General features: G+C 51.9%; 3 protein-coding genes across 11 annotated transcripts; 1 reads left to right on the top strand and 2 right to left on the bottom strand.

Annotated features, from left to right (window-relative positions):
- Window positions 1-1,707: 1,707 nt before the first annotated feature.
- DKKL1 (dickkopf like acrosomal protein 1) lies at window positions 1,708-6,986 on the bottom strand. 2 transcript variants are annotated; one of them, XM_072966657.1, is made up of 5 exons: window positions 6,966-6,986; window positions 5,138-5,312; window positions 4,529-4,669; window positions 4,313-4,405; window positions 1,708-2,112 (listed from the first exon to the last, which is right to left on the bottom strand). In XM_072966657.1, the coding sequence occupies exons 2-5, from the start codon at window positions 5,291-5,293 to the stop codon at window positions 1,798-1,800; spliced, it is 705 nt and encodes a 234-aa protein (XP_072822758.1). In that variant the 5' UTR covers window positions 5,294-5,312; window positions 6,966-6,986; the 3' UTR covers window positions 1,708-1,797. The 2 variants fall into 2 exon arrangements, with proteins under 2 accessions (XP_072822758.1, XP_072822757.1); XM_072966656.1 differs by lacking the exon at window positions 6,966-6,986 and adding an exon at window positions 5,566-5,732.
- Window positions 6,987-7,069: 83 nt separating this feature from the next.
- Window positions 7,070-22,066, top strand: TEAD2 (TEA domain transcription factor 2). Of its 5 annotated transcripts, none has more exons than XM_015242880.3 (13): window positions 7,070-7,149; window positions 8,820-9,057; window positions 9,425-9,489; window positions 9,943-10,005; window positions 11,121-11,132; window positions 11,358-11,465; window positions 11,566-11,624; window positions 14,219-14,283; window positions 15,452-15,600; window positions 17,728-17,901; window positions 19,601-19,765; window positions 20,596-20,748; window positions 21,291-22,066. In XM_015242880.3, exons 2-13 carry the CDS (start codon window positions 8,826-8,828, stop codon window positions 21,402-21,404), a joined length of 1,359 nt encoding a protein of 452 aa, XP_015098366.1. In that variant the 5' UTR covers window positions 7,070-7,149; window positions 8,820-8,825; the 3' UTR covers window positions 21,405-22,066. The 5 variants fall into 5 exon arrangements, with proteins under 5 accessions (XP_015098366.1, XP_072822753.1, XP_072822751.1 ...); XM_072966650.1 differs by having other exon boundaries at window positions 7,130-7,193; XM_072966653.1 differs by having other exon boundaries at window positions 7,130-7,193; window positions 19,601-19,726.
- On the bottom strand, window positions 22,057-27,534 carry CD37 (CD37 molecule). Of its 4 annotated transcripts, none has more exons than XM_031682030.2 (9): window positions 27,237-27,534; window positions 26,928-27,002; window positions 26,743-26,815; window positions 25,727-25,851; window positions 25,526-25,600; window positions 24,847-24,951; window positions 23,946-24,182; window positions 23,445-23,528; window positions 22,057-22,439 (listed from the first exon to the last, which is right to left on the bottom strand). In XM_031682030.2, the coding sequence occupies exons 1-9, from the start codon at window positions 27,297-27,299 to the stop codon at window positions 22,362-22,364; spliced, it is 915 nt and encodes a 304-aa protein (XP_031537890.1). In that variant the 5' UTR covers window positions 27,300-27,534; the 3' UTR covers window positions 22,057-22,361. The 4 variants fall into 4 exon arrangements, with proteins under 4 accessions (XP_031537890.1, XP_031537889.1, XP_072822755.1 ...); XM_031682029.2 differs by lacking the exon at window positions 22,057-22,439 and adding an exon at window positions 22,772-23,165; XM_072966654.1 differs by lacking the exon at window positions 22,057-22,439 and adding an exon at window positions 22,772-23,165 and having other exon boundaries at window positions 27,208-27,265.
- Window positions 27,535-27,743: the final 209 nt, after the last annotated feature.

Raw genomic sequence — 27,743 nt, forward strand, 5'->3', positions numbered from 1 at the left:
AATGGCTTACCCTCTCTGAGCCTCAGTTTTCCTCCCAGAAATGGAGATAACAATTGCTTCTAAGGTTACCTTGAGGACTTAAGGCGGTAATCCTTGTTAATTGATAGTTATTATTTTGGCTATTAGATGGTGGCTTATTATAAGACCTGGGGAAGAACCTGTTCGGCAGGTGATGTGGTGAGTGGTGAAGTGTGAGACATGGAATCAGACAAATCTAGTGCCATTGCTGTGTGACTCTGGCAAGTGATTTCACCTCTCTGAAGCTCAGCTTCTTTTCTAAAATGGAAACAAATTATATCCACCTCATGGGGTCTTATGAGAGTTCAATAAGAATATTTGCCAAGTGTTTTCTTAGTACAGGCTGGTAAGTGGTGGACCCTGCTAGCTTGATTAGTATACTTTCATTTTATTTTTTCAGTATTTCTTGTTTCTTCTCCTTCTTCTCCTTCTTCTTCTTCAGATCAAGGTAGTTCTGTAAAATGTGAAACAATTTTTTAAATTAAAAAAATTAGAACAATTTTATAATACAGCTATAATGTACATAGAGTGCTAAATCTCAAATTACAGCTCAATTAAATTTTGATAGAGTAATAAATTAATGGAACCACTCATATAAGAAAAGTGTTGCCTGCAGCCCAGAAATCTTCACACCTCCTCCTCCTCGTTACCCTTCAAAGGTGACAACTTTTCATTATGACTTCATTTCCTCAACTTTATGAGATTCATTATATAGCAGTAGGTCATTCATTTCACTACTGTGTAATGTACCATTGTATGTATATGTCACAATTGAACCATTTTACTCTTTAAGAAAATTTTCTGTTATTGAAGTATAGTTGATTTACAATGTTGTGTTAGTTTTTGGTGTACAGCATATTGATTCAGACATATATATACTATATACTGCTATATAGTAGGCCCTCATTGTTTATTGATTTTATATCTAGTAGTTTGTATCTGCTGATTCCATACTCCTAATTTATCCCTCTCCCACCCTTTCCCCTTTGGTAACCATATGTTTTTTATGTCTGTGAGTCTGTTTCTGTTTTATAAGTTCATTTGTATCATTTTAGATTCTACATGTAAGTGATATCATATGGTATTTGTCTTTCTCCTGACTTCATTTAGTATGATAATCTCTAGGACCATCCATGTTGCTGCAGATGGCATTGGGTTTTTTCTTTTTTATGGCTGAGTAGTATTTCAATCCCAGGGGACTTGATTCTGCCAATAACCTGAGTGATCTTGGAAGCAGTCTTCCCAGAGCCTCCAGGTAAGAACCCTGCTGGCCTTGTGAGACCTGCTCAGAGTACCAGCCAAGCCATCCTGGATTTCTGACCTACAGATCAGTGGAGAGAATACATTTGCATTGTTTTAAGTTGCTATGTTTGTGGTTATTTGTTGTGCAATAGGCACTAATGTTGCAGTAATGAGAAACAAATGCAGAGGCAGAGTGGACGGGCAGAACCGGAGTGAAAGAGTTGGAAGTGGGAGGGCAGACAGAGCTGGAGGTGACACGGCTGGGGTCTGAGGGTTTGGATGGGGCTGGAGGTGACAGAGTTGTTCAGTCAGAAGACAGACAGCATTTGAATGAGAAAACTGAGCCTGGAGACCTAGAATTTCAGCCAGATGGCACGCTCCAGGCTAGGGTTAGGGGGACTCTCTATGGCTTGAGGCTTGGGGACAAATCCCAAAAGGAGACAGTGCTGCCAGATCTAAGAAAATGTTTAATTTCCATATGGTGATAGGGGTAGGGTCTAGCGGGGGATGCATGCAGGTATTCCCCCCTCCCCTCCCCTATAGCTGCTGGGAGGGCCTGAGGATATACAGGAAGTGGGTCTTGCGGGCACGCAGCTTGGCGTGAGAGGAACTCTGGGTCCCCTCTTCAAGGCCGTCCTTGCGAGTCCCCTCTCGGAGCCCATCCCGGATGGCCTGCAGGCGGTGTCGCTTCTCACTGAGCCATTGGCCGCTCTCCTGGGCATCCTGGTGGGACCTCCGCCGTGGCAGCTTCATGATCCAAAAGGCCACTCGGCGGGGATGGAGTTCTGGGTGGGAGTTGTCCATCACCTTTGGGATGGGCACCTGGGCTTCCTTCTCCTCTATCTTGGGTACCTGGCAAAGAGGGACAAAGAGACTTTTTCAAACTCCAAATGACAGCCTCAGGATGTGCAAACTCCCCTGGCATAGTCAAGCCACTTTTCCACCTATGGGATGGTTTGGGAATGAAATCTCACTTTGCAGTATATAAAGCACTTGGGTTTATAAGTGCTTGAGAATTAAAAATACTCTGAGGTTTATAGATTATGCTGGGATTGAAAACACATTTTGGAGGTTTCGAAAGCACTTTAGGATTAAGCATCCTCTGAGGTTTAGAAAGCAGTTTGAAATGTACAAAGCATTTTGGGATTAAAAGCTCTTGGCTTAATAAAGAATCAGGACCACAATTGCAACATGGGATATCCCTGATTGAGTCCTGGATCAAAAATCAAATCAGCTCTTATGAACAGCTTTGGGTCCAGCAGGGACATTTGAATGTTGAGTGAATGTTTATTCGGTCCTTGCTACTCAAAGTGAAGGCTGCAGACCAGCAAGAGGAGTATCATTTGGGAGTTTGTTAGACATGCAAATGAGCGGGCCCCACCCCATCCAGACCCACTGAATCAGACTTTGCATTTCAGTAAACTGAGGATTGGGAAGCCCTATAGGAGATAGTTATGGGTCGAATTGTGTTTCCCCTGCCCTCCAATTCATATGTTGACATCCTAATCCCCAGTAACTCAGAATATGATCTCATTTGGAAATAAGGTCATTGTAGTTTTCGTTAAGATGACATCATTAGACTGTGTCCTAATCCAATATAACTGTTGTCCTTATTATGCAAAAGGGAAATTTGGACATAGACAGGCACAGAGGGAGAACCCCATTCCAAGATGAAGGCAGAGATGGGGATGATGCATCTCCACGCCAAGGAACGCCAAAGATTATCAGCAAACCACCAGAAGCTAGGGGAGAGCCATGGAACAGATTCTCCACCACAGCCCTCAGAAGGCACCAGCCCTGGTGACATCTTGATCTTGGGGACATCTAGCCTCCAGAACTGCGAGACAATCCATTTTGTTGTTTAAGCCCCACATCCCCATCTGTGGTACTTTCTTATGGCAGCCCTAGCAAATTAATACAAAGAAAATAGTTTGCTATCAATGGTAAATTTCTTAGGTGTAAAAATGGCACTGTAGTCATGCAGAACATTGCTTTATTCTTAGAAGGTATCTGCTGAAGGACTTAGCGGTGAACGGTCATGTTGTCAATAATTTACTGTTGTATGGTTCAAAAAGAAAAAAGTAAAAATAAAGTCAGTCCGGTAAAATGTTAACTAGTGGTGAATCCAGGCTAGTGGTTCTCAACAAAAGTCTGAGACATTTTTGGTTGTCACAACTGGTCGGGGTAGGGTGCTACTTCCGGCTAGTGGGTAGAGGCAGTGATGCTGCTAAACATCCTATAGTTCACAGGACCACCCCCACAGCAAAAATCACCCAGCCCCAAATGCCAGTGGTGCTGATGTTGACGAGCCCTGCTCAGTAGAAAAGGGGATACAGATTAATTGTACTGTTATTTTCAACTTTTCTGTAGATTTGAAACTTTGAAAATAAAACACTGGGAGTGTGTGCAGGAGAACTATGTGGGTTTGCCAAGCACTTGGGTGTTCTTAAAACTTTTTAGGATCAAAAAATAAGCACTTTGAGTAGGGGAGGTTATAGCTCAGTGGTAGAGCACATGCTTAGCATGCATGGGGTCCTGGGTTCAGTCCCCAGAACCTCCACTATAAAAACACAACCTAAGTACCCCCCCCCAAATAAAATAAAAAATGAACATTTTCTTACTGGAATCACTCTTAGAGGTTTACAAAGGTAAGATACTCAAAGCATTTGGAGTTTAGAAAACACTTAGGAATCACCTCTTGAAGTTTACAAAGGAAAGATTTACCAAGCACTTTGGGACAGATTGAAAAACATTTGGAGGTTTGCTGAGTTCTTTGAGATAAAAACACACTTTGAGGTTTGCAAGAGTGAATCTTATCAAGCACTTGGAATTAAAAGCACTGTTTGGTTTACAAAACCCCCTGGGGTTTACTAAGCAAGTGAGGATGTACTCATTTCTGAGAGCTGGTCAGTCCGTTTTGACAGATGACAAAACTGAGGCCCAGAGAGAGGAAGTCCAGCACAGAGGGAATGGGAGAGTCATGTCATCTTTTCCTTGTAAACTACAGAAAATGTTTGGGCTTGGACACTTTGTGCAGGGGGCATGACCTAACCTTCCAGTCACCCTCCAAGCTCCCCTTTTCTGGCTGGATGGATGCCACCACCTTCTCTGAGATCAGCACCTCTCCTGTCTTGTTGTCAGTCACCTGTGAGGACAGGAGGAGAGAGTGAGGACAATATTGCTTTCCTCCATTACCTTCCTCCTGACAGATATTGCAGCATGAGGGATCATGGGGGAGACTCCGGGAGAAACTTCCTGGCACAGGCACCTTGTCTATCTGGAGGTGGCTGGAGAGAGTATTGCTCCCCAGCTGACGCTCCTGTTTCTCTTCTTGGTGGTAGTTCCTGGGGAGGCCCCGGACGTCAACAGGGGGAGAGAAGAAGCTATCCATACCCCGAAGCAGGTCATCCTGGGGTGGGAAGACGAATCGGTGAGCTACTCGACTTCCTGACTCCCCAGGGCATATGCAGCCTTGTCAGGATGCCCTTCCCTCTCCATCCTCTGACCCTTAGGGCCTAACCAGTTCACCCCCTGCCTCCATCTGTCCTGTCTCTATGTCTCACTAGTTTCCCATTCCTGTCCCTCATCAGTCTTCTGTCTCTGTCCCCATCCCCCCTCCTCCTATCTCTCTCCACTTCTCATCTCTGTTCCACCTCCTCCTCTGCTTGTCTCCATCCTTCTCTTCCTATCTCTCCATCTCCCTGTTGCACTCACTCTGTCCTTTGACTCCCTCTCTTCCTGTCTGTCCTTCTGCCTGGCTGCATGCAACCCATCTCCTACTCTGTCTCCCTGAACCCCCTCTACCCTTTGGTTACCATCTACCCCTGTTCCTCTTCTTTGTAAGTCTTCTGCCCCCCAAACCCGTGCTGTCACTCACTTTCAGGAAAAGCCGGGTGAAACCTTGGAGTAGACTCTGGAGGCCTAGAAAACCCGAGGAACTCTCCTGGGCGTCAGCACCGCGGATCGAGGCTGCAGTACAGGGGGGCACCGAAGCAGAGGGGAGCAGCAGCAGCAGGACCAGCGGGTGCCACATTGCGGGGCTGGCTGGGAGGCTGTAGCAAGATTAAGGGTGAGAGCCCTCCACCCCCTAAGTGCCCACATCCCCATCCTAGACCACGACCCCTTCCTACCCCCAGAAACTCCTCATACACCCCCACCATTCCCCTTTCCTTTCTACTCCAACTCCCTCCATCATGTTAGGCCCCGCCCCTCCTCCCAGGCTCGGCTCTTCTGGGCTCGGTCTCATACATGGATCTTATTCCTCTCCTTCGCCCACATTCATATTCAGATCTCATTCCTCCTCACCTTCTCCCACGACCCGCCTCTTATTTTGGGCCCCGCCTTTATGCTAGACCACAGGCCGGTCACCGTACTCTCAGACTCCGGCCGTCCACGGACTGTTAAATCCAAACAGTTCTGGTCTCGAGCACAGGCGGGACACCTGGAGCGTTGGAAGAGCTCGCGAGCCCTACACTCGCCCCTACTGTCTGACCACGCCCCCATCTGCTGACTTCACCCACGAGCCGGGCCCTCTATTGGATAGTCAGGCCCTTAAGGGAAGAGCCACGCTCCTTAAACCAGAGCCTGGCATTCATTTCAAGTTCACACCCTCATCGTCAGGCCACGCCCCTGTCGGTTGACCTCGGCCCTGGAGACCCAGGTTGCCCATATTCTCTGATCATGACCATTGTGCCCGAGCCTCGCTCCAATAGCAGGTGGTCCCGCCCCTCACTTAGAGCCACGCCCCTGCACCTAGGCCACGCCTCTGTGCCCCAGATCTTTCCCCCAGTGCCCTCAGTTCCATTCCTAGGCTCTTTCTGGTCTTGAAATACCCGAATCCGAACTGTCTTTCTGATTTGCTCATTGTTTAGTTTTGTATCTATCTCTCAGAGTTTCTCCCTGTCGCTTCTCGTTTTCCCTGGGTTTTGAAAAGATTAATGCGCTCAACAGAAGACAACGTAAGGACGCTGAACCCCGAGTCCTCTTTGGTTCCACTGGAAAGCTCTGCCCTCTCAGGAAACCTTACATCGAGTCCTGTGGAACCCAGATTCCGGGCTCTCTTCTTCCTCAGGACCCCAGGCCCTCTAGTCCGTGAGTTTGAACATTCAACTCCTCATCTTTAAGAAACCCCTCATCTTTAAGGGACATCTTTTAAGGGACCCTCATCTCTCTCCTGAGGCACCCAGGCTCTCTCCTGGTCCTGGGACAGCCGCCACCTCTAGTCCAATAGTGTGAGTGGATGCGGGAGTCTCCACCTATATTTCCAATATTGGAAAATTGGGAATTTTCAATAAACTCCCAGTCGTCTTGCCCACAACCCTTAACCCTGATGAGGTCACAAGGAAACCAATCAATGAAAAGAAATCAATGGAAATCTGTCAAAAACCCATCCTGACCGATACCTCAACCATAAAAAATATACTTGAGGCTGAACAGGAAAGATTCTTTTGTGTTCCTAGCAATTTCTTCCACATCTCCAACACATGAACTACACCAGAGGGTAGCCAGGAGTCCAGGCCCCTAGACCCTTCCTCCTCCAGACTCAGGAACTACGGCCCCCAGTCTCCTCCTCCTTCAGACGTAGGTTTCCTGTCCCCTATTAATCCTCCCTGAGACCCAAGAGTCCAGAACCCCAATTCCCCTCCTCTCTCCGGGATCCAAGCATCAGAATCCCGAAGTTCTTACAGGGCCCAGTTAGACTTCACCTCTCTTTTAGCAAAGCAAAAATCCTCCCCTAAGCTGTCACCGTCGGATCCCCATTCCCGCTGTCCGGCGCCCGGACCCGCCCCCCCCTCCAGTCCCTCCCACTTTTCCCAAACAAAGCTCCCGGGCAACTTTCTCCCTCGCTGCGCCCCGCCCGCCCGCGGCTCCCCAGCCCCAGGCCGGGAGGTAGGAAGGCGCCGGCGGGAGTCTGGGATCCTGCTTTGGGTTGTGTGAGTTGGGGTGGGAAGTTATGTGTTATGAGTTGAGGTGTTTGTGGGACCATCTCTGAATTGCTGGCCGCCCTCTTTTTGGCGGGGGGAGGGGGGCAGAGGGGCCGACTTTGCAGCTCGTGACCGAGTCTAAGTGTGGAGTTGGAACTTTCGCCAGAGTTAGGGTGTGTGTTGATGGGCCTGAGTTAACGAGTGTGCTCCTGGGAGTGGGTGAGGGCTGAGGGCTCTGGTGGGTGTGGGTGTGGGGGGTCTGAGTGTCTGTGGAGGTGTCGGTTTCGAGTGAGAACGAGCCCCATGCTTGTTTCTGACCGAATTGATTTGTGTGTGTCATTTGTGTGCGCCGGGTCCCCTTTAGGAAAAAGGAGGCCTCCTGGGTGGCCAAAGATGGGCTACGGTGCTTTCTAGATCTTCAGTCTAGTCTCTTCGGAGGTTTGAGGCCTGGGGCGCGAAATTAGTGGGGACCTTTCTGACTCGGCTCCTCCGTCCCTTTGTCTGGCCACATGGGGGAGAGCTGGGCTGGGATTTTGGCCTACGGGGGTCTTGAACGCCGCACCGCCACTGGGCTTGGCCTGGGGTCTTTGTCTCCGCCGGGGCTCCGGGGTCCGAGGGAGGAGGGGGATGGGAGCCGGGACTCTGGGGTCCTGGGAAAGCTGTGGAAGACGGGGAGCCGCCAGGGAGGCGGGGTCTGACTGTATTGGAAAAAGTTTTCCCCTGTTCCCGGCCTCCGGAAAGTCACTGGGAACTTGAGTTGGATCCAAGCCCATGTCCGGGATGGGGGGGAGGGGAGGGGGGAGGGGCAGGGCGGGCCTGGGGGCTGAAGGGGAGGTGCCCTTGCCTGCCAGCCCCTCCCCTGATGGGGGTTGTGGGAAACTGGGGGAGGGGACGCCTGGGCCCTTTGTTCTGGCTCTCCCGAAGGCAGGGCGCCCCTGCCTCTGAGTCTGTGGTTCTGTGGGTCTTTCCTGGACTTGGCTTGAGTTTCTGCCTTGAGTCTCTGTCCCTCTCTCTCTGGGTGTCTGTCCCCTTCTCTCTGGATCTCTGGTCCCCCTCCCTCTGGGTGTGGATCCCCCAACACTGGGTCTGTGTTCCCCTCTCTCTGAGACACTGTCCCCCCCACCCCGAGTCTCTATCACCCTCTCCCTGGATCTCCCCTCAGCCTTACAAGGGCCTGTGCCCCTCCTTTTCTAGCAGCTGCTACTCACATCCCAGCACCTGTTCTTGGGGTGGGACTGAGACGATCTCACCCACACCTCCCTCCCTGCAGCTAGGCCCTGACTCCTATCTTCTTTAAACCAGTAATCCATACCCAAAGTTGCAGCCTTCCTGGGCCCTGGGCTTTATTCTGGGGTCTCCAAGACTTCATTACAACCCAGGCTTCCCTGAAAACACAGAGAACACTCTCACTGGAAGCTTCCCCAGAAATCCAGTCTTTTTCTCCTCCAGGACCTAGGAGTCCTGGCCCCCAGTCTCCTGTTTCCCTTAGACCCAGGACTTCAGCCCCCTCCTTTCTCAGATTCAGGGATCCAGGTTCCCTCAGCGTCCTCCCTCGGACCCAGAAGTCTGGATTCCCAGCCCTCCCCGCCCTCTGGGTGGGTGAGGGGAACCTTGCTGAACTCTGTGTTCCTACAGGCCCAGATGGGGGAACCCCGAGCTGGGGCCCCCCTGGACGATGGCAGCGGCTGGACAGGAAGTGAGGAAGGAAGTGAGGAGGGAACTGGCGGCAGTGAGGGGGCTGGGGGAGACGGGGGCCCAGACGCAGAGGGTGTCTGGAGTCCAGACATTGAGCAAAGTTTCCAGGAGGCCCTGGCCATCTACCCACCCTGCGGCCGGCGGAAAATCATCCTGTCTGATGAAGGCAAGATGTATGGTGAGTCCATCCCTCTTTTTTGACTTGGCCCCAATGGTTAATAAAAATATTAAGCAACATTTGTGGCACTTTAAACACCATTCACATAAAAGCACATTGTATTCTCACAATGACTCAAGTAGAGCTAAAATCACCATTTACACAGAAGAGGCACCAAGAACCAGCAAGGCTAAGTGACTTGCCTGAGGCCACACAGAGCTAGTGTGTGGCAAAACGAGGATTTGAACCCAGGCAGCCTGGCTCCAAAGTCTGTAGTCCTAACTCCTGGCTGAGGACCTCTAGGAACTGTTGGTTCTCCTTCCCTGATGTACTCTCTGTTGGGAAGTTCTCTTGAATGTCTAACTCTGCTCCATCTTTGATTCTTCAGGGCGGAATGAGCTGATTGCCCGCTACATCAAGCTGAGAACGGGGAAGACCCGGACTCGCAAACAGGTCTCAGGACTGACTTGTGGGCGTCTGTCTGGGGTGGGCTTGTATTCTCGGGGCTGTCCTATGGTCAGGTTCAAGTTTGAGGAGGAACTTGTTTAGGTGCATTTGTCTGTCCTCTTGGCACCTCTGTTGATGTGCTCTAACTGTGCCTATTTTGGTGTTAGCTGTTGCATTAGAACCAGAGGGTAAGACAGACCGAATGAGTGAAAGAATGTAGGATGGGGATGGGGAATAAAACCTGGATTTGCTGAGTCTGGGGAAGATTAGTAGTGTTAGTGAGAAAAGAAGTTGTGGCACCTCTGTGTTCTAATGATCCGAGACAGCTGGCCCTGTCTGTGTGTTTGTCATCTTTCATGTTTTGGCAGCTCTCTGGGGCGCTTGGAGGGAGGGAAGGGGTAGGGGACTCAAGGGGTGAGTGGCTGTGGCCTGAATCTGCTTCCCTGTCACTCCCTTCAGGTCTCTAGTCATATCCAGGTTTTGGCCCGAAGGAAATCGAGGGAAATCCAGTCCAAGCTCAAGGTAGGGACCGTGGCAGACACCCTGAGAGGGAGGCAGAGACCCTCAGAGAGGGGGACAGGGACCCAGAGAGAGAGGGACAGAGACCTGGATAGAGAGGACAGAGACTCAGAGAGAGAGGGCTGCAGAGATCCAGAGAAAGGGGGACAGAGGGACTCAGGGTAGGGACAGAGATCCAGAGATGGGGACAGTGAGTCACACAGAGAGGTAGACAGAGTTGGGGAGCAGGGACCCAAGGTGGGGGTTGCAAGTGGCCTAGCAAGGGTGGAGGATAGGGACCCCAGGTAGGAAGAGTTTCATAGAGCAAGGTGAATGGAGATTCAGCTTAGGACAGGCGAGAAGGATGGGGCATTGGGCCTCTTACCTGGCTACTGCTGTCTTCGCCCTCCCTCTCCTCTCCTCTCCCCTTCCTGGTGTCCTCATTGCCTTTTCCCTCTTGTGCTGGGAGGATCTCCTCTTTGTCTCCTGGCTCATCTTCCCACTTCCCGGTCTGCACGGGGCCCGCCTACACTTTCTGTGCCCAGGAATCTTCATTTCCTTTTGGAAATTTTCATATCCCTTTTCTTTCTTTTTTTTTTTTTTCTCATCGTCTGGATTTCCTCTTCCTTCTTGGCCTGAGACTCTCATTTTCTACTCCTCTGAGGGTGGGGTCTTTTCTGCCTCGTCCCCACCACTTGGGGACCACCACTTCATGTCCTTTTTGTACCCGGAAGCCTCCCCTTCCTTTTTCTTTAAGGCTGAAAACCTTCACTTCCGGTCTTTGGTCTTTTCTGGACCTCGCTGTTCCCCTTCTGTCCTGTCTGGGCTGGGAAACATTCCTTGTCTCTTCCCTCTGAGTCTAAAAGTCTCATTTCCTGTTGCCTGTATATTCGGAAACCTTCACTTCCTGCTCTTTCTGGACCTAGAAACTCTCGTCACTGTCTTTTATTCTGGACATGGGAACCCCTCTAGGCCTGGTCTGCTCTACTTTCTGTTCCGTATTCATCCCTTGCTCAGCTCAGGGTGGCTGGGCTGTAGGGGTTGGGAGGGCAGGAAGGTTGCGGGTGGGAAGTCCAGGCCTCATTTCCTAAGTCATGTTTTCTTTCCTCCTTTGGCACCCTCCCCCTCCCCGTGGGCAGGCCCTGAATGTGGTAAGTCCTCCTGCCTATCCTCCACCTGCTCCCCTACCCAGAAATTCCTAAGGAGGCCAGGAGGGGCAGAGGGCTGAAGCAAGAGGGATTTGGACCCTCCCCCAACCCTTTGCCTTGACTCCCCAACTCTGTATCTCCCCAGGCTCGCCCTGCCCTGTCATTGTCCTACCCTTCCTGTGTTGGCTGGGATGCCCCATTAACATGGACCTCCAACTTTTCCTTCAGGACCAGGTTTCGAAGGACAAGGCTTTCCAGACAATGGCCACCATGTCCTCGGCCCAGCTCATCTCAGCACCTTCCCTGCAGGCCAAACTGGGTCCCGCTGGCCCTCAGGTGGTCTGAGTGGGGGATTGTGGGGCTCAGGGCTAGAGGGGTGGGGTTGCAGTTTCAACAGGAAATTGATTGACATCCATCTTCTTTGTCTCTTCTTCAGGCCCCAGAGCTTTTCCAGTTTTGGTCAGGGGGCTCTGGGTCCCCCTGGAATGTTCCAGAGTAAGTACTTCCTATTCTGACTCAGCACCTGCTCCCCCTCCCCAACGCTCCTCCCTACCCTCCACCTTTCTCACCCCACCTTTCAGTTCCCAACTCCCTTGTGAACACAGATTCTGGAACCACACTATCTAGATTTGACTTCCAGGGAGGAGGCTGGGGCATTGGTCCGGGGAAGAGGACTAGGTCTGAGCTGGGAAAGTGAGGAAGGAAGGCGGTAGAGAGAGGCAGGAGGAGGAGGAATGGTTTGGGGCCTGATGGGCTGAGAAGGAGGGAGGAGGCGAGGACAGTGCTTGGGGTCTGGCTGGTGACTAGGGTGATGAGACCATCCGGAGATGGGCAACCTAGGGGAGGAGCCAGTTTGGGGAGGAAATGAGCTCAGTGTGGGATTTGATGAATGTGAGGGGCCTGTTGGACATCTATGGGGATAGTAGCCTCCTAGTGGGAGTGTCTGGGCCCCAGAAGCTCATGGGAAAGGCATATGTAAGTCCAAAGTGTTGGAAACCTCTGGAGGTCCAGAGGGATGAGGGGAACCCCCGAGGCTCATAGGAAGGCTTATTCTCATCCCATCAAGGTGGTTCTTGGGCCTGAGGTGGAGCAGGGCTCCTTATCTTCTCTCAAGAGTCAGAAGGAAGAAAATTGGCACCTTTTCAGCTCTGAGAGCACTGAGGGTGACAGGATATGTTTCTAGCCTAGAATAGAAACAGGCCCCAGAAGCTCATGGGAAATGGAGTTTTCAGTCCAGAGAGGTGACAGTGGATCCAGGCTAAGTGGGCGCTGGTAGGGCAGTGTGGCCTCAGGACGGTGAGGCACGAGTATTGAGGGTATTGCCAGACAAAGAGTAAAGTGACAGGCTGTGGGATCCAGCCTGGTAGAGACGAAAGTTCGCTGAGGGGGTGCTGCTGGACGGGGACACAGGAAGGGGTCAGAACAAGTCCCTGGGGGCCAAAGGAGCCACAGGTTTATAGGGGAAAGGGTTGAGCTGGAAGGAGGGGTGGCTTAGCAAGAATTGCACTGGGCATTAAGGTCCTATCTTTCATGGAATGGATAGTCGAATGGGGGCGTCGAATGTTAATGAAATCATCACCAGTGTAAGCACAAAACTGAAGTGTGTCCTGGGGTGTGAAGAATCTGGGGTGAGGAAGAGCATTCTGGGCATTTCTCTGCGGAGGTAACGCTGAAGGATGAGTAGGACTTAGCCAGGTTTATAATGGGGTTGGGAAGCGTTTAGGCAGAGAAAATAGCATGTGCCAAGGCCCTGGGGTGCAAAAATTTGGTGAGTTCCAGAAACCTGAGAGAGGTATTGAGCCATTGGCCAGTCAGTCAGATGTTTACTGAGCACCTATTAAGTGCCTGGTACTCTGCTTGGACAAGTTAGACAGAATTCCTGCCTTCATGGAGCTTACATACTTGGAGAGGGGAGGAGACAGACAATAAACATGTAAATAAATAAGAATTAATAAAAGAAGAATAAATGTGGGAAATAAAGCAGGGTATATATGCTCTATTTAGACAGGGGCATGAAAGGCCTTTCTCAATAGGAGGCATTTGAGCAGTGGCCCTAATGGGTAAGTGGGGAGGGTACTGGAGTCTGGATTTCAGAATTGGGATGGCAAGTATTAGGTTAAGGCCAATGGGAGTCAAAGTCTGAAGGTCTGTGGAGTTTGTGTCTTTCTGATCCTGATCTTTTGACACTTGACCTCTTCTTGACCTCTGACCTCCAGTCCTACCTCCCTGACCTCTAACATCTCAGTCTCCTCACCACCATCTCCTGGGCTGCCTGTAGGTTATTGGCTTCTAGAACCTTGTTGTCAGATACTAAAGTCACTAGCCACATGTAGTTATTTAAATTAATTGAAATTAAGTAAAAATTCAGTTCCTCAGGCATTCTAGCTACATTCATATTTAGCAGACACATGTATTGGACAGCACAGATAGAGAACATTTCCATCACTGAAGAAAGCTCTGCTGGACAGCTCAGCACTGCTTTATATTCTTTAAAAAAAAATTATTCCTAAGTATTTTATTTCTTAATGGAGGTACTGGGGATTGAACTCAGGACCTCGTGTATGTTAAGCACCCACTCTACCCCTGAGAGCTATACCCTCCCTGCACTGCTTTATATTTTGTTGTGCTACTTTCCCAGCCTGAATTTTGGCGTGGTGTCCTGCTGGTCATGTTTCTCCCCACCCTCCCGAGCCCCTGCCTCCTCTTTCTCCAAGTTTTCTAGTTTTTGTGTTTTCTTCTCAACTCTGGGGGCCCCATTTGTGTTCTCTTTCTGCCATATTGTGAGAAGTACCAAAATCTCATCAAGACCACAGGCTTTGTGGTTTGGACTGACTTGGGTTTGAGCCCAGGCTCTCCTGTGCCCAGCTCTGTGACTTTGAGTGGGTCAGTTGACCTCTGTGTGCCTCAGTGTCCTATGCAAAATGAGAGGAGCAGAAATCACCTGACCTCATAGGCTGTGAGGCTTCAATGAGATCTTGTACACAGCATGCTAGCACACGGTCTGTCTTGCTCTGGCCCCTCAGTCAATGTTAATTGGTAGGATTATCGTCTTTTCTTCTTGCTGACCCCCAGCTTCCTTTCTCCCTCAGCGTGAAGCCATTCTCACAGGCACCGTTCTCCTTGTCACTGACTCCTCCATCTACTGACCTCCCAGGTAAGAGCCTGTTCTTCACCCTCGTTTCCCTTTCTTCTCAGCCCCAGATGCCTTTCCTTCAACCTTCCATTAATTGGGAAATACATTCTTACTGAGGTCCAGCTCTGGAGCAGGGCCTGTGAGGGTATAGAAGGATGAAATGTAGAATTTGTAGTGGTTAAGAGCATGGCCTCTGTAGCCAGATATACTGAGTTGGTGTTCTGTCACTTGGCTAACCTAAAGGACATTGGGGAGATATAGTCAATAAGATTCTTTCAGCTGTAAATGACAGAAACCCAAATCAAGCTGAATAATCCCCCTAAAAAAGAAGTTTATTGGTTCAGGTAACTGATATTTCAGGATTTATGGCTTCAGGCATGGCTGGATCCAGGGGCTCAAATGGTAGCATCAGGACTTGCTTGGTTCTGCTTTCCTCTGTGGTCACTTCATTCCCAGGCAGGCTCTGCCCACCTGGTAGCAAGGATGGCTTCCAGAAGTCCATGCTGATGTGGTCCTAAGAACTCACATTGGTGAAAAGGAACTCTTAGGTTCCACAGGCTCATCAATTGGGCATGCCTTTGGCTACAAGTAACAGAATACCCAAATTAATAGTGACTTAAATAGTAAAGGCTTTAATGATTCCACATAACAGAAAGTCTGCAGGTTGTGGGGGAGGGTGCAGCTCAGCCGTAGAGTGTGTGCTTAGCATGCACTAGGTCCTGGGTTCAATCCCCAGTACCTCCATTAAAAACAACCAAACTAATTACTTCCCCCCACCAAAAATAAAAGTCTGGAAGTGGGCTGCTCCTGTGCTGGCTCAGCAGCTCTGCACTACTAGGACTGGCATCTCTATAGGTCTCTTGGCCTTTATCTTATTATCCCAAGATGGCTGTGTGGCTCCAGGTATCGCATCCCAAGCAGGACTTGGCCAGAGCCAAAAGCTTTCTCCTCCCAAAGTTCTGTCTTTTTTATTCAGGAAGAAACTCCTTCCCAGAAGCCCCCCAGCAGATTTCCCCTAACGTCTCATTGGCCAGGACTGTGTCACATGGCCACCTCTAGCTGCAAGGGAGGCTGGGAAAGTGAGTATTTAGCTTTTTCAGCTTCTAAGTGGAGGCAGGCAAGAGAGAAGGGTGCTTGATATATTCAGTAAATGTTAGCAATTTTTATTGTTTTATTTTTCTTTCCCTAGGGTACGAGCCCCCCCAAGCCCTCTCACCCCCTGCTTTGCCCCCACCTGCTCCATCACCCCCAGCCTGGCAGGCTCGGGCCCTGGGCACTGCTCGGCTGCAGCTGGTGGAGTTCTCGGCCTTTGTGGAACCACCGGATGCAGCTGATTCTGTGAGTGCAATTTTGGGATAGTCAGTGGAAGGTTTTGGAACATAGAAGGTTATTGGAAGGGAAAGCATTAAGCAGTGGTTCTCAAATTTTAGCATGTGTTAGAATAACATGGAGGGATTGTTAAAACACAGGTTGCTAGGCCTCAGCCCCGGAATTTCTGATTCAGTAGATCTGGTGTAGGATCTAAGAATTTACATTTCTACAAGCTCCCAGGTGATGTTGATGATGCTAGTCCAGGGACCACACTGAGTAGAATAAAAGAAGAACTGGAATATTGTGGGGTCATGGGTTGGGAAGGCCAGAGAAATCCCCTGAGGACATCGTTCATTCATTCAATAAACATTTTTGAGTGCCTACTGTGTGCCAGGCTTTGTGGTGGATAGTGGGAACCTGGAAAAGAAAATGTGTTTCTAGGTGCAGGCTTTTCTAGCCTAGGATGGAGACAGATGCCCTATTAGTCAGGGTGGGCTGACTGTTAGGAGAAATTACCCCCAACCCTCAGGGACTGAAAACCATAGAAGTTTCTCACTCATTAACATTTCAATGTGGGTGTTCAGCAGGAACCTTCCACATAGTGATTTGGTAAATCCAGGCTTCCATTTTATGGCTCAGCCATTTTCTAGGTCTTCAGAAGATGGTGCTGGATGCTCTGCATCTGGCTGGCAGATGGTAGAAGGGAGAGAGTCAAGAATTGTTCAGGTTTTATGAGTCTGGTTTGGAAGCAGAAACTATTGGGTCTGCTCACATCCCATTAGACAGAACTTAGTCATGTGGTCGTACCTAACTGCAAAGGAGCCTGGGAAATGTAGTTTAGCTGTGTGAAAAGGAACTAGGGTTTCTGAGCACAGCAGTCTCCGCCACAGCCACATAAACCCCAATTGCTGTATATTGTGGTCCGGGTAAAACCTAAGTCAGAGTAGGTTAAAACCCTCCAATGTCACTTGGAACAAAAATTCAAGTCTGTTCCGTTGCCTATAAGGCTCTGCACGATCTGACCCTCATTTCTGTTCTGCTCTTACCCACTGCCCTGTCACTGTTTGTTTACTCGGCTCTGGCCACCCTGGCCTCCATGCGCTTTCTCATACATGCCAGGCCCGCTCCTGGTTCAGGGCCTTTGCATCTGTTGTCCCTGTCCCTGGATGCGCTTTCCCAAGATATTCCTATTTTCCCCCTCCATTCATTCAGGCCTTTGCTTATCTTCTTAGATTGGCTTTCCCAAACCACCTTATGGAAAAATGCCAGCTGCTATCACTCTTGACTCCCTTACTATGCTTTCTTAGGATTTTTTTTCTCTCTTTTTTAAAAAATTTTATTTTGAGGATTTTTTTTTTCCATAGCGTATATCTCTCTCTGAAATTTCATGGGATGATTTTTAAAATTTTCTGTCTCTGACAGTAGACTGTGAGCTCCAAGAGGTCAGGGACTTTGCCTTGTAGTCCTGGGATCTGGAATAGTGCCTGCACACAGTAGGTCTCTCCATAGATGTTTGTTGAATAATGTGTATGTGCTGGGATAGGGGAGGCTTCCAGGAAGAGGCAGATTTGGATGGACTTGGGCCTGGAAAGAGGGAGGGAGGATTTATGTTGGAAGAGAAGAAGGGGAATATTTTTAGGGTATGGACAAGAAGTAATAAGAATGGGAACAGATGGGAAGTCCTGATGTGGGCTGTATGGATCCATCCATTCATCTATCCATCCATCCATTCACAGAACATTCATGTTCAATACAGGTTGAGGGAGGGTGGGCTTTGTCCTAGGGGCACTGGGGAGCCATGGGAGGATTATGAGCAGGGGAGGGCTAGGGTCAGCTCTGGAGCCAGATGAGTGATGAACTGGAGAGGAGAGATTGGAGGCTGGGAGGCCAGGGAGAAGGCTAGAGTGAGGGAGGGAGAGGAGAGGGTTGTGGGGATGGAGAGCAAGGGATAGCGTAGAGAATTGGGCAGTAGGGACAAGGCTTAGGGACTGAGGTACTGTGGGCATGAAGAGGCAGAAGAGAGTGAGGACAGTGCCTGGGAGTTGGGCCCAGTGGAATAGGTAGCAGATGGTGACAGGGGTGTGGGTTGGTGGGCAGTGATGGCTGGGGGTCCAGCCCATCTCCCACTCCTCATCCATGGCTATCCCTCCTCAGTACCAGAGGCACCTGTTTGTACACATCAGCCAGCACTGTCCTAGCCCTGGAGCGCCCCCTCTAGAGAGTGTGGACGTCCGGCAGATCTATGACAAATTCCCTGAGAAAAAAGGCGGTCTGCGGGAGCTGTATGATCGTGGACCCCCCCATGCCTTCTTTCTGGTCAAGTTCTGGGTGAGTTCCGCCACCAAAACCAAGAGTGCTTGTAAATCACGTGGCTTTGTAGCGAAGGCCCCTGGCTCTAAGGGAGACAGTCAGTCTCAGGACCTACCAGGTCAGCCTGGGCCTTATCAGTCCTCATGGCTCAGAGTGTCAGCCCCCTTAGTAACAAGGAGCTCCAAGGAGTTTTGTTTGCCCACAGGGTGGGATGGATGGGGCCAGCACAGGTGTAGGGACCTCCAACCTCCCCAGATCCCACTAGATTTTGTGGCACCCAGTCATGCGACTGATATGGCCCTGGGGATTGGCTTGTGACATTTTAGACTTCCCCGTGCCCCACCTGAGCACACCAAGCCTCATCACTAAGGAATGGCCCCTTCCCCTTAGCGGATGAGTCCTGGAGTGTTTGTTTGGTCTCTAAAGAGGGGACAAGGCTTTGCTGGGTTCCACCAGACCCTGTTGCTAAGAATGTCTGGCCTTGAAGCGATGGAAGGGGCTGGGGAGTGGCTTTGTAAAGTCCTGTAGCTAGTTATCATTTACTGAGCACTTACCATATATAGGCCCTCTGCTAGGTATGTAATTGTGAATTAGAGTGTCCATCTTGGGTCTTTCTTAGACTTACTTGGTTTGGTGTCCAGTACAGTGACTGATGCTATAGGGGTTCAATAAATGTTGTGAAGGTATAGCGGGTGTTAGCTCTTGTGGTAACCAGGGCTGTTGAGGGATCTACATAGTCTCTGAAAAGGAAAGCCCATAGCTCCTGTGGTTATAAAGTATTCTGGTACATGGAGTGGAGCCCTGCACTGGCTCTGGGGATGTGTTGCAGAGCTTTTAGGCCTTAACAAACTTAAGGCTTAAGAAAGGGCTTAAGAAAGGCCTCACAAGGTCCCAGGTCTGGAGAGCAACCCTTCAGAAGCCCAGTTTCTGAAGGGATATAGGGGAGTGGCTGAGAAGGCCTTCGGTTTTGTCTGGCTTCACAAGGACCTGTTCCCAGGGTGATGGATGGAGTCAGGCCTCTGAGGAGACTAAACCACCCTGGAGAGTGACCTGGTCTAGTTAGCAACTAAAGTTAAAAAGAGGAAGAGAGATGCCTCCCAAGAAGGTGGCCAAGGGGCTCAGGCCAAAGGTGCGATGGGGTCAGGGCTTCATTAGGCCCCTCTTGGCCTACTTGACTGTCTGCCCCCTTGGCTATTGGGGTCATGGAGGGGGTCTGACCTCTGAAAATCTGCTGAAAGGGCCTGGCAGAGTTTTCTAGAGAGGAGTCAGGCTTCCCTAGGCCTCTCCAGGCTCCGTAGCTAGGGAGTAGCCACTGTCTTAGCAACCAGGGTCATGAAGGGGTCTGAGGGAGAGCCTCTGGCTGCTAGGGAAAAGCTGCCCTTGGAAGGGGCTGAACTCCTGAGTTGGGAGCTTCAGGAGAAAAAGTTGAATTCCGAGGCTTCTTTGGTCGTGTTGATGGTGATGGTGATGGTGGAGGGTTACTGGGAAGAGAGTGTCAGGACCATTTTAAGGACCCCAACTTCTCTAATATGTATGGAAGGAAGGGTGAGTCTTCTCCAGAAGCTGGCCCACGGAGAGGTAGAGACTTTGTTGAGAAATAGAGGAGGGCAATGGGAGACACCAGGTCATGCAGCAGAGTTAGTTCCCACTTTAGAGGAGTCCCCACCGTGTATAAGGGACGTCCCCTCCAGCTTACCTGTGCCTTCCCATCCCCTAGGCGGACCTGAACTGGGGCCCGAGTGGCGAGGAGGTGGGGGCCGGCGGCAGCAGCAGCGGTGGCTTCTACGGCGTGAGCAGCCAGTACGAGAGCCTGGAGCACATGACCCTCACCTGTTCTTCCAAGGTCTGCTCCTTTGGCAAGCAGGTGGTGGAGAAGGTGGAGGTGAGGCTGGAGGGGTGGAGCTCTGGGCGGGTGAGTGCCCAGCCACCTGCCACTTCGGGGGTGCAGACTAAATGGACCAGGAGCCACGATGGCTCAGGCAGTTGGGGAGCTGCATGGTGGGATGAGGGGGTGGTATATTAGCCTCTGTAATACATGGGCTTAGAGCTAATCCAGAGTTCCAAAGTCACCTGTAGGGGTCACTGTGAGGGTTTAAAGATACTGTGTGGAACACATATTAACAGTTATTAAGATTCAAAAGTTTCTTGTTTTTTAAAAAATTTATTTATTTTTTGTTTGTTTATATTTTTGGGGGAGAGGGAGGTAATTAGGTTTGTTTGTTTGTTTGTTTGTTTATTTATTTCTTTTTAATGGAGGTACTGGGGATTGAACCCAGGACCTGTGCACACTAAGCGCATGCTATACCACTGAGCTAAACCCTCTCCTGCAAAAGGTTCTTATTGATGTAGGGGAGTCCTTGGGGCAAGGAGGTTCAGGGGCAGGGGTCACTGGGGACTTGAGGGGTCTCGTCTCATGGAAGGGTCTTTGGAGGGTTTAAGAGTATCTGAGGGCCTGGAGGTCAGAGGAGTTGAGATCTTTGAGGGTTCAGAGTACAGCTGTGAGAGGCTGGAGGGTTCCCTGGTTGCAAGCTCAATGATCCTGAGTTGGGTAACTGAGGGTTCAGGGTCCCATTTCTGGTCACTGTAGATGGGGCAATGGAGGGAAGATGGCGGTGGGGAGTGGGTATGGCATCTCAGAGGCACGGAGTACCTCAGTTCTTGAGGTAACTCCACTGTCCTCCCCACTCCTTGCCCCCCCTGCCCCCAATTCAGACGGAGCGTGCCCAGCTGGAGGATGGGAGGTTCGTGTACCGCCTACTGCGCTCACCCATGTGCGAGTACCTGGTGAATTTCTTGCACAAGCTGCGGCAGCTGCCCGAACGCTATATGATGAACAGCGTCCTGGAGAATTTCACCATCCTCCAGGTGATGCACTGGGGCTGGGCCTGAGCAGGGCCCTGATGTGGAGGGAAGTGCCCACAACAGACCCTTAGCCCGGGGACCCTTCACCTGGGGAACTGACACAGTGTGGACCTCACACTTGACCCTTAGCTTAGGGGACACCTTTGCCCAGGGAACTGATATGGTGGGGATTCCACAGCATTCTCATATTAGGGGATTCCTTCTATACTGGGGAAACTGACCTGGAGGACACCCCACAGTGGATCTTCAGCTTAGGGGACCTCCTTCACAGGGAACCTAACCTTAGCCTAGGGGACATGATATGGTAGGATCCCTTTTAAGTTGGGGAGTGTGATATGGTGGGACCCCCTTGATACACCATCTGATGTGAGGCCCCTCACTGCTGACCCTCAGACTTGGAACCTGGCATGTTGGGCATCCCCTCTACCTGGGGGAATGTGACAAGGTGGGGACCCATTTCCTGGGTATCCCATGACACCTCAGGGAGGGCAGAGTGTTCCCTGCCCTCCCTTCCAAGCATAAACCCTTTCTGGCCTCCTTGGCAGGTGGTGACAAACAGAGACACCCAGGAACTGCTGCTCTGCACCGCCTATGTCTTTGAGGTCTCCACCAGTGAGCGGGGGGCCCAGCATCACATTTACCGCCTGGTCAGGGACTGAAGGGGGACCCCAAAAGTGGTTCATCCCTGGAATACCCTCCTCCTAGGAAGGACCTCCAGCTTTCCTCATGCTTCTTACTTGGGGAGGGGGCTGCCCCCTGTTAGGACCTTTAAAGTTGGGTGGTGAGTTGAATGGGCTGGGACGAGAGGAAAGGATGGATCCTGATATTGGGACCTCACAGGGATGTGTGGAAGGACAGATCACTCCAGAGCTTTAGACACTGGGGACAGGAGTGAGACAACCCCTGGGACAGCACTGGTTTCTGTCTCTAACAGGTGCCCTCCTACTCTGTTCTGGATGTTTCAGAGGGCCCTTGTTACACATTGGCTTGCCCCTCTCCGGTTTTCAGCACCCACCCCCTCTCCTTAGCATCCCCACCCCCTGACCCTGATATCGAATATTGAAGGTTAACATTTTCTGTTCAAGAGCAGAGCCAGGTGGGCCCTGGAAATATTTTTCTTTTTTAATATAACAAGAGATATTTATAAGTGGGTGTTAGGGTTTGTAACTTTTTCTCAGCTGGGCAAGCAGTGGGGTGAGGCTTTTTAATCTCATGCCCTTTCTTCTAAGTGAGCCATGGGGCTAGACTGTTGCCTCCCTCTTCCCTCACCCCAAAGTGTGTTGGTTTGTGTTTTGACAGAGGATAAAGCTATTTTACCAAAGCGCAGGGGATTTATTTGGAGTTTGGGTGAAAAACATTCTTGTGGGAGGTGGTAGGCCGACAGATGAGAAAAGGAAATGAGGTATTAGGGGGCAGGAAGCTGGTGGCCGGAAACCCCAGGTCCCGCGGGAGAGGTGACAGTGGGGCAGGCAGATGCCTGGGACCCCAAGGGAATGGGGAGGCAGGGCTCAATGGGTGGGGCGAACTAGGGATTAAACAAATATTTACATGCAGCAGGGAACTAAAAGCCCAGAGCACTTGAGGAGGTCGGGGCGGGGCTTCGGGAGGGGCGGGGCCTAGCGGTACCGAGCGAGCCGGTCGTAGATGTGGTCCAGGTTTCTGCACAGGAATATGGAGAGCGCCATGAAGCTGAGCTACAGAGAAAGGAGACGTGGTCAGAGAGGTCGCGGGTTTGCTGAGGAGAGTAGAGGGGTGGGGTAATGGGGGAGTCCCAAGGGAGGAAATTTAGGGGCCTAGGAGGTGGGGCCATGGGAAGAAAATAAGGCCCAGCGAATTGGGCGGGGCTGCGTTATGGGAGGTGTGGAGAAAGGAGTAGATAAAAGGTGGGCGGGGCTAGAGAGAGACTTGACCCTTGTTGTGAAAGACCGGGTCAGGGACCGGAGTTTGGGGGAAGTTAAGAGCGGTGGATCGGGTTGGGTAAGGGAACCTAGCTGCGTCTATCGCAAGTCTAGAGTCTTGAGTGAGATTCGGAGTAAGCCCAGGGTCCTTTATTCCGGAGGCTCATTTGTCTCCCCCTCCGTCTCGGCCTCTAATTCCACCTCGGCCTCCACCTCTTTGCCCGAGCTCCCGGTCTCAAGTTGTTCCTCGTGTTGATCCCAAAGCGGCCAGGGCCCCAGAGCCATGGGTAGCTTGCCCTGCGGGGCCTTGTCCCCCCAGTTGGGGCAGGCATCAGCCATACCCCAGCCACCCCACACATTGCCGCTACGCCCGCTGCTGCTCAGCACACCATAGCGCCCGCCGCCGCCATCAGTGCTCGGCCCGGGCCCGGTGCTCGAACAGTAGGCATCCGGGACCTGCGGCTGGGGTTCCCGGTGGAGCATGCTGCGCGGTAGTAGCAGGGTCAGCCCTGCCACACTCACCTGCGGGGAAAGGGGAGGGATATCGCGGCCAACAGCAGGAGGCTGATATGCCAAGGAGGGCCAATGGGAGCCTCGGAGGAAGGGCGGGAACGCCTGCTCCCTGCGTGCAGCCAATCAGGGCTCACAGAGGCTAGGTCTCCTCCCTTGTCCAGGTGGAGCGGCAGGAGGGACTGGATTGGCTGATGCCCTATCAGGCATGCGCTTTTCTCAGATGTTTGGATGCGCGACCTGGGGCAGGGTCATCTAGGCCAATCGCGATTGGGGGCGGGACCAGATCACCTCAAGGAGACCCACGCCAAGACAGATGCCCACTATGGAGATGAGGTTGTTGCGCAACCACTTCTGGAGGTTCCACTCGCAGCCCTGGGGATGTACGGAGAGATTATTAGGTAGGCTTTTTGGGATTTGCCGTCAAGCCTGGGCTCACTGTTTTCAAGCCCAGCCTTAACCCCTCTTTCAGGCACCGCTCTCACTTCGCTAGTTATCGGGGTTCTCTAATTTCTCCGTTTCACCCCGTCCAAGCCTTCCCCTCCCCAGGCATCAGCGTTCCAGATCCTGTCCTTTTGGCTAGGCCTTTTCTTTAGGCCCCGCCCTTCCAAAAGACCCTGCCCCTGTTACGGGCTCTACCCCTGTAGTATGGCTCTTTCTTGTAGCCCCACCCTACTGGCATACCCCTCCTACGTCCTGCGGGTTAGTTTACGGGGGACCACGCCCCTCCCGGCAGCACTATGCCACCCACAGCCCCCTTCCCTTTCTTGTGGTTCTTGTTCCAAATCCTACCTCTCGGTAGATGTAGCTGTTTGCAGGGACCACGCAAATGTCTGCATTGTGTCGAGGCGGGGCCGATGATCCGAGCCGGCTGAACTGGGGGAAGGAGATCTTATCGAAGATTGCGGAGTCGTTGGTCGCTGATGAATTATAGCAGGAGCAGGGCACGTGGGGCACTTCCGACTCGTTTCTCTTCAGGCTGGGGATGTGGAACCAGTCCTGAGGAGAGTTCCAGCCGCAGCAGCGCAGCTGGGAGAGAGACAAGAGTCAGAGGAACAGCGACTAGAGGGATGCAAGATGATTTAGGGGATCAGGGGACTGGGTGATGGGTATGAGGTCATATTGGGGAACAGAGGACTAAGTGGCGGGTGCAGGGTGGGGTCTGTGGGCTGGGTTGGGGTCAGGACAGGGCCAGGGAATATTAGGAGAACATGAGGTTTGTAGAGATGAGTCGCGGCAGGGTGGGGAAAGGCTGAGGCTGGGGTGTCATGCTGTGGACTGAAGATTGGGTAGGCAGTGCAACTCAGCCTCAGGTAGGGGAAAAGTGGATGGGAGGGCGGGCCGTGTGAGTGACCAGGGAATGGAGTCTCACTTAGGCCAGGTTCCTTGGGAACCAGTCACTACTGGGCAGGGAGTAGGGGTCACGCACGGGCCTTCCTTGGGGCTAAGGGTGGAGCCACCAGGGTCTGGGAGCTGGGGGACTGGGTCACATTGGGGTCAGTTGTGTTATCATCTGGGGGTCGGCCACGACAGGTCTGGCAGGAGGTGGCGTAGGTGGGTAGGGTTATATTAGGGTTCTACAGCCTAGGGACCCGGGTCATGCTGGGGTGGAGTCTCCTCGAGGCAGAGGGCAGAGCTGCGTCAGAATTCCAGAGCTGGAAGAGGAAACCCGGTGGGTGGGGGCCTCACGCACCTGGAACTGCACGTAGTCCCAGCTCTCCTCTGCCGCTGTCTCCTCCGGGTGGGCGCGGTAGTTTTGGATCGTCTTCTGCACGACGTCCTTCACTTTCCGCTCCAGCTGAGAGGCCGAGAGTGAGGCTGGACCCTGACGCGTCTCCCTACCGCCATCTGCTCCAACCCACTCTAGCCACCCCGTGCTTGTCTCAGTCTCACGTGGTCCGTAAGCATCTTCGTGTCGGCCTGGGTTTTTCACCGAATGGAAAGACTGTCTCTGTCCCTCAAAATGTCTCTCTTTGCCCGTTTCTACCGTCTGTCTTCTGGTTTCTCTGCTATCTCCCGCGATCTCTCGTTATCCGAGTTATCTCTCTCTTTATCCGAGCCTTCTGTTTCTCCCGAGTGTTTTCCCTTTTTTCCTGTTTTCCTTTAGATCTCTGTCTCTCTTGGTATGTCTGTCTTCCTCTGTCCTTGTCGGGGAGTCTTTCTCTGACTCTCCCTGTCTCTGTCTTCCTCTCTGCCAGTCTCTGTATCTCTCTGTCTCTTTTCTGTCTTGTCTTCTGTCTTCTCTGTCTCTGTTTTGTCTCTTTGTCCATACCATTCCCCCATCTGCCTTTGTTTCCATCTTTCCACCTCCCACACCCCAACGCCCACCCACTAGATGTGGGAGGAGGAGGGGGAGAAGGCGTCAAGCTCACCTGGACCCACTGAGTGGAGATGAGGATTCCCAGGGTAATCTGCGTGGCAAACAGGAGCAGCAGTGTCCCAAAATACTAGGGGTGGGGGACAGAGTGGAGAGGTCAGATTGAACCCCTCCCCAGGATGAAGGGGCTGTCAGGGCTCTCTCTGAGGACGGGATGTGAGTGGTCCTAGGGATGGAGAGGGGACGGGGCACTCACCAGGCCCAGGAGGCAGCGGAACTCCTTCAGGGCCCCCACACAGCCCAGGAGGGCCAGGCCCATGGTGAGGATTCCTGAAATGGCCAGGGCCTTGGACCAGATCTGCAAGGGCATGAAGGACAAGCCTGGGGGAGGTGAGAGGCAGTGATGTTGGACTCCATGTGCATGGCTCCAGGCAGCCCCATTCCCCAGACATGCACCACCCAAGTCAGGGACCAGTAGCTTGGGGAGCTCCCGACATCCTTTCTCTGGGTCTCTGTCCCTGTCCCACCTTGAATCTCTGTTCCTCTCCGTCTGGGACTCTCTCCACCTCTCTCCTCCTTACTGGCCCTCTCTCTCTTTAGGCCTCTGTTCCCTTCTTTCTGAATCTCTGTCCCTCTTTCTTCCTGTTCTCTGTCTCTCCCTTTTGCTCTCAGTCTCTCTTTCCTCCTTCAGCTCCTCCTCAACCCCGATAGTTTCAGTCCCATCATTTAAGTGATTGAATCAGTCTCCTAAACCTCCCCGAGGCTGAGGGGATACTGATACCTATTTCCTAGGATTGTTTTGAGAGACGCATGGGAGGCATGTGTTCAGTCTGATCCTCTCCACCAGGCAAACACTGATTAAATCTGAGCTCTGAGGATTTTGACTATTCCCCAGTTACTGTTTCCCCAGAGTTATTATTAGTGTTACACCTGCTCTTCTACCTCCTTGCTGTGTGACATCCAGTAAATGACTTCCCCTCTCTGAACCTCAAGAGAGGGGAGGTTTATGGAAGGCTCTGATGCGTATCTGCACAATATCTGACACATAGGAAGTGTCTGAGAAATCGCCATTATAATTGGTGTGCAGAGGAAGAAGCTGGGGCTCAGAGAGCTGTGGCAGTAGCAAGCGGTGAAGTGGAGCCTGGGACCAGACCAGGGAGCTGGGCACCATGGGACTGACTGGGACAAGGGAGGCCCCAGGAGGCCCCATGGGGGGAGGCCCGGTTCCTGCTGCTCCAGGAAGGCCCTCCCAGACTGCCCCGGCCCCCTTACCCACAAAGGACACAAAGCTGGTCTTGTCGATGAGTATCCAGATGCCGAAGCAGAAAATCAGGCTGCCAAAGACCTAGGGAGAGGAGATGAGGATGTGGCTGCTGGGCAAAGCAGGGGGTATAAGATCGGGTGTCGGCAGCAGGGGCTGGGGCCTGGGCTGGGGAGCCAGCCAGGAGGCAACTCACGAAGAAAAAGAGGTTGAAAACGAAGAGGAGGTACTTGATGAGGCTGAGGCAGCCGTCCTGGGCCGACATCTTCTCCTAGAGGGGTGAGACAGTGGGAGGGACAAGACAGAAGAGGTGTTGCCAGTAGGGGACACAGGCCAAAAGACAGAGGCCGTGAGAGAAAGAGGGCGAGAGAGAAAGGAAGAACTCAGACAAAGAGGAAGTTTCAGGGTGGAGCCCCACCCCCTCCCTCCACACATGAGATGACTTTCTTCTCAGTCTCCATCCCCGTGTCCCTCACCTGCCCCACTGGGATGTGCACACCAGTACCTGAGGGGCCTTGGAATCTGTGGGCACCAAGGACACACCAGGCAGGCCATCCCGAGTCTCCATGGCTCAGAACAGGGGACCCACTGGGGATCGTGATCTACTTGCACTCATCTACTCTGGGCACCAGGACCCCAGGCTGGCCCTGGACAGCAGCCGACCTCACAGACACTCTGACCTCACCGCTTGCTAAGCTCTGCCATCTCTGCGTCCTCTCTGTCCCCACTGCCCAGTCCTCCCAGTCTCTTGTCCTCCCACTCTAGGTCTCTGTTCTTTTCTCTCTGGATCTTTGTCCTTCTCTTTTCCTCTAGGTCTCTGTCCCCCACCTTCCCCAGGTCTATCCTCTCCCTCTCTGGATTTCTGGCCCCCTCTCTCTGCATTCCTGTCCTCCCTTCTCTGTTTATCTACCCATCCCCACACCCCCACTTCCCGTCATTGTCCCTCTCTCGGAGTCTGTGTCCTGTTCTTGGCAACAAGTGCAGATCAAGGTGATCCTGTGCGCTGGAGCAG

Source organism: Vicugna pacos, chromosome 9 (genome assembly GCF_048564905.1).
Source record: "Vicugna pacos chromosome 9, VicPac4, whole genome shotgun sequence".
Classification (NCBI taxonomy): Eukaryota; Metazoa; Chordata; class Mammalia; order Artiodactyla; family Camelidae; genus Vicugna; species Vicugna pacos.

Coding starts and splice junctions, on each gene's coding strand:
- TEAD2 (XM_015242880.3), top strand. CDS start 8,826: ATGGGGGAACCCCGAGCTGGGGCCCCCCTGGACGATGGCAGCGGCTGG. Junction 15,601..17,727: donor CACCGGATGCAGCTGATTCT/GTGAGTGCAATT, acceptor ATCCCTCCTCAG/TACCAGAGGCACCTGTTTGT. Junction 19,766..20,595: donor AGGTGGTGGAGAAGGTGGAG/GTGAGGCTGGAG, acceptor CCCCCAATTCAG/ACGGAGCGTGCCCAGCTGGA.
- CD37 (XM_031682029.2), bottom strand. CDS start 27,299: ATGGAGACTCGGGATGGCCTGCCTGGTGTGTCCTTGGTGCCCACAGAT. Junction 27,003..27,236: donor CAGATTCCAAGGCCCCTCAG/GTACTGGTGTGC, acceptor TCACCCCTCTAG/GAGAAGATGTCGGCCCAGGA. Junction 24,952..25,525: donor TCTCCACTCAGTGGGTCCAG/GTGAGCTTGACG, acceptor TCGGCCTCTCAG/CTGGAGCGGAAAGTGAAGGA.
- DKKL1 (XM_072966657.1), bottom strand. CDS start 5,293: ATGTGGCACCCGCTGGTCCTGCTGCTGCTGCTCCCCTCTGCTTCGGTG. Junction 4,670..5,137: donor TCACCCGGCTTTTCCTGAAA/GTGAGTGACAGC, acceptor TTCCCACCCCAG/GATGACCTGCTTCGGGGTAT. Junction 4,406..4,528: donor GCCACCTCCAGATAGACAAG/GTGCCTGTGCCA, acceptor CTGTCCTCACAG/GTGACTGACAACAAGACAGG.